The 7,188-nt window shown below is 49.4% G+C and overlaps 1 protein-coding gene and 1 long non-coding RNA gene across 2 annotated transcripts in view; one reads left to right on the top strand and one right to left on the bottom strand.

Annotated features, from left to right (window-relative positions):
• Window positions 1–883: 883 nt before the first annotated feature.
• On the bottom strand, window positions 884–1,361 carry LOC139024294 (uncharacterized). Its single transcript, XR_011475582.1, has 3 exons — window positions 1,247–1,361; window positions 957–1,152; window positions 884–910 (listed from the first exon to the last, which is right to left on the bottom strand). It is a non-coding gene; the product is annotated as an uncharacterized lncRNA (long non-coding RNA).
• Window positions 1,362–1,887: 526 nt separating this feature from the next.
• LOC112070383 (1-phosphatidylinositol 4,5-bisphosphate phosphodiesterase eta-1-like) overlaps window positions 1,888–7,188 on the top strand; it is a 20,977-nt gene continuing 15,676 nt past the window's right edge. Inside the window, exon 1 of the mRNA XM_024137800.2 lies at window positions 1,888–2,238. Coding sequence (XP_023993568.1) covers window positions 2,047–2,238 — 192 coding nt within the window. The 5' untranslated portion in view covers window positions 1,888–2,046. The remainder of the gene's footprint in view (window positions 2,239–7,188) is intronic.

The following is a 7,188-nucleotide window of genomic DNA, read 5'->3' as shown; positions in this document are numbered from 1 at the left end:
TCTCCTCCACTGTCTCCTTACTCACACACACACACACACACACACACACACCACACACCACCACACACACACAACAACACACACACACACACACACTCACACTCACACTCACACTCACCACACACTCACACACTCACACTCACACTCACACTCACACACACACTCACACAATGCTCAAATACACACGCTCAAATAACACCGCTCAATACACACAGACACACACACACACACGCACACTCACTCAACACACACACACACACACACACACACACACACACCACACAACACACACACACCACACACACCACACGCTCAAATACAACAGACACAGGACACACACACACACACCACACCACACACACACGCTCAAAATACACACAGACACCGAGACAGACATGCACACACAGGACTATCTCCTCTCTCTCTCCCAGGTTATTGGTAAATGAGGTGTTACTTTGCGTGTATGTGTAACCGTGCAGACGCTCATTTCTCCCATCCACAGGCCTCATTCATCATAACAGGTGGCATTTGAAGATAAAATATGGTGGAAATAAAAAAAGCTGAGAGAAAGAGTGAGGAATTTGCACTGATCATTTCATGAAAGTGTCAGAATAACTCTGTTTCGTCCACTATCCATTCTCTCCCATGAGGAGAAAATACTCATGAAACAGCTAATAGCACAACAACGAGACATCCTCCTCTCCTCTTCAGTTATTGCTTGATGGAGATCCTGTCTCACTCTAAATCCTCTCCTCTCATGACCAACTCACCTGGATTCTGTCACTCTAAATCCTCTCCCTCTTCATGGAGCCAACTCACCTGGATCCTGTTCACTCTAAATCCTCTCCTCTCATTGACCAACTCACCTGGATCCTGTCACTCTAATCCTCTCCTCTCATGACCAACTCACCTGATCCTGTCACTCTAATTCCTCTCCTCTCGATGACCGGACTCACCTGGATCCTGTCACTCTAAATCTCTCTCCTCTCATGACCAACTCACCTGGATCCTGTCACTCTAATTCCTCTCCTCTCATGACCAACTCACCTGGATCCTGTTCACTCTAATCCTCTCCTCTCATGACCAACTCACCTGGATCCTGTCACTCTAATCCTCTCCTCTCTCGATGACCAACTCACCTGGATCCTGTCACTCTAAACCTCTTCATCCTCATGCGACCAACTCACCTGATCCTGTCACTCTAATTCCTCTCCTCTCATGGACCACTCACGCTAGATCCTGTCACTCCTAAATCCTCTCCTCTCATGACCGACTCACCTGGATCCTGTCACTCTAAATCCTCTCCTCTCATGACCAACTCACCTGGATCCTGTCACTTCTAAATCCTCTCCTCTCATGACCAACTCACCGGGACTCCTGTCACTCTAATTCTCTCCTCTCATGACCAACTCACCTGGATCCCTGTCACTCTAAATCCTCTCCTCTCATGGACCAATCTCTCTCTTGGTGAGTGAAGGGCTCACAGCCCTCAGGGAGAGCTGTCAGTCTGACAGGTTTGACATTTAGAGGAATGTCTGACAGACATTAACTCTGTGTTGTTGTCTGTTCACACTGCTATGCTTTATCTTGGCCAGGTCGGAGTTGTAAATGAGAACTTGTTCTCAACTAGCCTACCTGGTTAAATAAAGGCGAAATAAAATAAATAAATAAAAATTTGAGGTGAGCTGCTGTCTGAACACAAGTAATTTCACCTCTAAATGAACAAACACACTGAAAATATTCGGTTTAATTTCTGTTGTGTTTCTTGGGCTTCTGTCAAGGTTATTCTGTCTGAGATTGGGGGGAGAGTGTAGTTTGAAAGGATTTATGTTTAGGGTGGATAAATATATATATATTTCTTTCAACAGATCAGTCTGAGGCAATTTGTTGTATATAAAACTGTAATACAGGGTTGGTGTAGATGAGGCTGGACTTTTACAGTATTGTATTGTGAAGAGCAATATGCATGGCTGCAAGACCCATCCACATCCAGTATCATAGAACTCTGCTACTCATGGAGATATCCATTCTAGTCATAGTAACTCCATGTCTCTCCCTTCCCCCAGGTACCCAGTGATCCTGTCCATAGAGAACCATTGTAGCATCCAACAACAGAAGAAGATAGCCCAGCACCTCAGAGAGATCCTGGGAAACAAGCTGGACCTGGGAGAGGCTCTCCGCAGAGACTCTATACAGCTACCCAGCCCCCACTGTCTACAGGGGAAGATACTCATCAAGGTAGAGAGAGAGAGAGAGAGAGAGAGGGAGAGGGAGGGAGAGAGGGAGGAAGAGAGGGAGGAAGAGAGAGAGAGACCTTCGGCTACAGTAATTGTCCGACAGAGATTTAGCCATATTTTGTTTTATGTGGGCCATGTCCGAATAACCGCAACTGCTTTCTAAACCAGAGGAGAGGGAGTGGGGAGAGTGGGAGTGGGGAGAGAGGGAGAAGGAGAGAGGGAGAGAGAGTGGAGAGAAGGGGAGAGAGAAAGGGAGAGAGGGAGAGGGACAGGGACAGGGAGAGAGAGAGAGAGAGAGAGAAAGAGAGAGAGAGAGAGAGAGAGAGAGAGAGAGAGAGAGAGAGAGAGAAAAGAGAGAGAGAGAGAGGAGAGGAAGAGAGAGAAGAGAGAGAGAGAGAGAGAGATAACAATTAAGTTCCTTTGTGTCCAGCAGAGACATCCATCTCAGTGCAATAATGTCCTCCTTCACACACACACCACACTCACCCTTTCTCGTCTCTTTCAGCCTCTTCTCCCTCTCACGCTCTTCTCTCTCCTCTCTCTTTCACTCCCTCTCTTCTCTCTCTCTCTCTCTCTCTTTCAGCCCTCTTCTCTCTCCTCTCTCTCTCTCTCTGTCTCTCTCCCCGCTCTCTCTCCTTCTCTCACGCCTCTCTCTCCTCTTTCGCTCTCATCCTCTCCTGTCTCTCCTCTCTCTTACAACCCCAGTGGGGCGGATAAAGGGAAAACAACAGCACTGTTGGGAGGAAAGGAGGGATGGATGGAGGGAGGAGGTGAGTCAGACAAGGTGAACCCTCCTGTGTAGAGAGCCCTGGGTGGCTGTGGACAAGGTTTTTTTTCATGTTTAAATCAACAGTGTACCAGGAGTGTGAAGGTGAACGGAAAGGCACTGGAGCAGACGAACCACCCTTGCTGTCTCTGCCTGGCCGGTTCCTCTCTCCACTGGGATTCTCTGCCTCAATCCCTATTACAGGGGCTGAGTCACTGGTTGACTCGTGCTTCTCCATGCGTCCCTAGTGCGTCACTTGAGTGGGTTGAGTCACTGACGTGTCTCCTGTCCAAGGTTGGCGCGCCCCCTTTCGTGTTTGTGCCGTGGCGGAAGATCTTTTGTGGGCTATACTTGGCCTTGTCTCTGGATGGTAAGTTGGTGGTTGAAGATATCCTCTAGTGGTGTGGAGGCTGTGTTTGGCAATGTGGGTGGTGGTTATATCCTGCCTGTTTGGCCCCTGTCCGGGGGTATCGTCGGACGGGCAGTGTCTCCCGACCCCTCTGTCTCAGCCTCCTGTATTTATGCTGCATCAGTCTGTTATAATCTGGAGTAACTTCTCCTGTCTTATCCGGTGTCTGTGTGAATTTAAAGTATGCTCCTCTAACTTCTCTCTCTCTCTTTCTCTCTTTCTTTCTCTCTCTCGAGTACCTGAGCCCTAGGACCATGCCTCAGGACTACCTGGCCTGATGACTCCTTGCTGTCCCCAGTCCACCTGGTCGTGCTTGCTGCTGCCAGTTTCAACTGTTCTGCCTCTGGCTATGGAACACCTGACCTGTTCACCGGACGTGCTACCTGTCCCCACACCTGCTGTTTTCAACTCTCTAGAGACAGCAGGAGCGGTAGTAGATACTCTGAATGATCGGCTATGAAAAGCCAACTGACATTTACTCCTGAGGTGCTGACCTGTTGCACCCTCTACACACCCTGTGGATTATTATTAATTTGACCCTAGGTTTCATCTACTTGAACATTTTTAACATTTGGCCATGTTCTGTTATAATCTCCACCGACACAGCCAGAAGAGGACTGGCCACCCCTCACAGCCTGGTTCCTCTCCAGGTTTTTCCTAGGTTTTGGCTTTCTGGGAGGTTTTTCCTAGCCACCGTGCTTCTACACTCTGCATTGCTTGCTGTTTGGGGTTTAGGCTGGGTTTTCTGTCAGCACTTTGAGAATATCAGCTGATGTAAAGAAGGGATTTATAAATACATTTTGATTGATTGATTGATTACTAGAGGAATCCTGTGTGTGCTGTGTGTGTGTGTGTGTGTGGTGTGTGTGTGTGTTGTGTGTGTGTGGTGTGTGTGTGTGTGTGTGTGTGTGTGTGTGTGGTGTGTGGTGTGTGTGTGTGTGTGTGTGTGTGATTGTGTGTGTGGTGTGTGTGCAATGTGGTTCTATAGCAGGGGTGTCCAAGTCCAAATGGACGCGAGGGGCAAATAAAAAATTTTAGTATCAAGCGAGGGCCGGAACTGTTCGAATGTTCATGAAAAATATTTTAAAATGACGCATATTCTTAGTGAACTAATTGAAACCTACTGAAAACCTAACAATATATTCAATATGAATAATAAATATAAGCCAATATTTTGCGTGTATGTTGTCCCGTAATCTTTAATTTTCCAACAGTTTTTTTTTTATTTTTTTTTCAGTCAGTTTTTGGATGAAATCCCCTCCGAATAAGATGGCCGGGTGATTTAAGCGATCTCTTCTGCCAAAATAACTGGCCCTTGACAGCAGCCTGGCCTTGTGATTTTGCTTTTATTGAACGAGCTGTCAGAGATTTGAGGCCTCGGTTTAATTCCTCTCCTATTTGGTAGCCTTTGTTCAGGTCCATATTCTTGTTTTGTCCGGTGTTCTTGTTTCATAATGTTCGTAATCTAGATTATACTCTTTTTCAGTACCGCCACACTTCTCATCCACACAGAAGAACACAGGTTTTCCAGCTACTCCGTGAAACTAATACTCCGACTCCCACCCTTGTTTGAACCCCGTCTCAGTGTCACTTCCCGTTTTGCTCTTTTGATGGGTTCTGTAAAGTTAATTTTACGTGATGCTGGAGACTGCTGTGCAATAATATTGAATGAAGCAGCCTACTGCTCGGTGGCGTCACCGTTGCAGTTGTGGAACTGTAGTTATTGGTGCGTGTAAAAAGATCTGCGGCTTGCGGGCTTGCTGCGGTTGCGGGCCGGTTCTATAATAAATCAAGATCATCCCAGGGCCGGTAAAAACCTTCTCGCGGGCCGGATGGCGCGGCCTTGACGTCTGAATAATATGTTCTATAGGATAATTTAGGAACGCACAGAGACAGAGACAAGCGGCAAACAGAAGAAGGTAACGGTCGTTGCTTTCTCCGAGAGGGGAGTGTGTCAGTATCCATCGTCTCATTTGGAGTACCCTTACTAAAGAAGAAATCTCTGGGAACCGACACACAGACATGTGGGTGAATAACTAATATAGTGGAATTTTGGTCAAAGGATATGCAGAGAAAATTCCAAATACATTACAGTATTTTTGTCATATTTCCCATTCAGCCTCTCTCTCGCATCCTTTCTCTGCTCCTCTCTTGTCATTAGTATGATTTATCCACAGTGGTGTGTGGTGTGTGTGTGTGTGGTGTGTGTGGTGTGTGTGATGTGTGTGTGTGTGTGATGTGTGTGGTGTGGTTGTGTGTGTGTGTGTGTGTTGTGTGTGTGGTGTGTGTGTTGTGTGTGGGTATTAGTGGAGCATAAGTGGCATGTTCCACACTGGTGCCGGGATAGATGGAAAAGATGTCTGTGAGTCTCGCTGCGCGCTCTGGGTTTTTGGGGGGTTACTCTGGTACCAGGCAGTGTGGTGTGTGTGGTGTGTGTGGTGTGTGGTGTGTGTGTGTGTGTGTGTGTGTGTGTGTGTGTGTGTGTGTGTAGTGATGTGTTTGTTCACGCAGCCATGATAATACAGTGGCTGGCTCTACTTTCCGCTATCCCTTTCTCTCGTTTAAAAATATGTTATTTTTTTCTTGCATTCCACTTTTCCTTCAAAACGCAGTCTCTTCCCCACTCCCTCTCTCTCCGCCACTCTCCCTCCCTCTCTCCTCACTCCCTCTCCCTCTCTCCCCACAATCCCCTCGCCCCTCCATACTCTCTCCCACTCCTCTCTCCCCACTCCCTCTCCATCTCTCCCCACTCCCTCTCTCCCACCCTCTCCCTCTCTCCCCACTCCCTCTCTCCACACTCCCCCTGCCCTCTCTCAACACTCCCCCCCTCTCTCAACACCATCCCCCTCCTCTAATCACTCCCCCTCCCTCTTCCCCAATCCCTCTCCCCCACTCCTCTTCCCCACTCCCGCCTCCCCTCTCACACCATCCCTCCATCTCTTCCCTCGCTCCCACTCCCTCTCTCTGCCTCTCTCCCCACTCCCTCTCTCCCCTCTCTCCCTCACTCTCTCCCACTCTCCCCCTCCACTCCCACTCTCCCCACTCCCCTCTTCTCCCTCCTAACTCCCCCTCTCTTCCCCGACTCTCTTACTCTCCTCTCTCTCCCCCTCTCTCCTCTACTCCCTCTTCCCCACTCCCTCCCTCTCTGTCCCACTCCCCTCTCCCTTTCATCCCAGCCCCCTCCTCTCCCCTCCTCTCCATCCCTCCCACTGCCCTCTCCTTCCCACTCCTCTCCCACTCCCATCTCTCCCCACTCCCCTTTCTTCCTCTCTCCCCACTCCCTCTCTCCCCATCTCTCCCTCTCCTCTCTCCCCACTCCTCTCCCTCTCTCCCCACTTCCACTCTCCCCACTCCCTTCTCTCCCACTCGGCCTCTCTCCTCTCTCCAGCTCCCACTCCCCCACTTATGACCTCCCCCATATTCCCACTATCTCACCCACTCCCTCTTCCTTCCACTTGCCCGTCTCTCCTTCTTCATCACCACTCTCCGTCTCTCCTCTCTCTCGCAGCTTCCCTCTCATCCTCTCTCCTCTCTCTGCCCACTCCCTCTCTCTACCCCACTGGCTCTTCCCTCCCTTTCCTTTCTCCCTCTCCCTCTCTTCGCCCCTCCTCTCTCCCCATCACAGATCCCTTCTCCGCTCTCCACTCCACTCTTCGCGCGACTGCACCCACTCCCTCTCCTCTCCCCACTCCCTCGTTCCTCTTCTCCCACTTCACTCCTCTCTCCCACTCCTCTTCCCTCCTCTCTCCCACTTCCTCTCGTCTCCTCTCGCCACT

This window comes from Salvelinus sp. IW2-2015, unplaced genomic scaffold (assembly GCF_002910315.2).
Source record: "Salvelinus sp. IW2-2015 unplaced genomic scaffold, ASM291031v2 Un_scaffold1309, whole genome shotgun sequence".
Taxonomy (NCBI): Eukaryota; Metazoa; Chordata; class Actinopteri; order Salmoniformes; family Salmonidae; genus Salvelinus; species Salvelinus sp. IW2-2015.
This window is presented reverse-complemented; position numbering and strand designations above follow the sequence as displayed.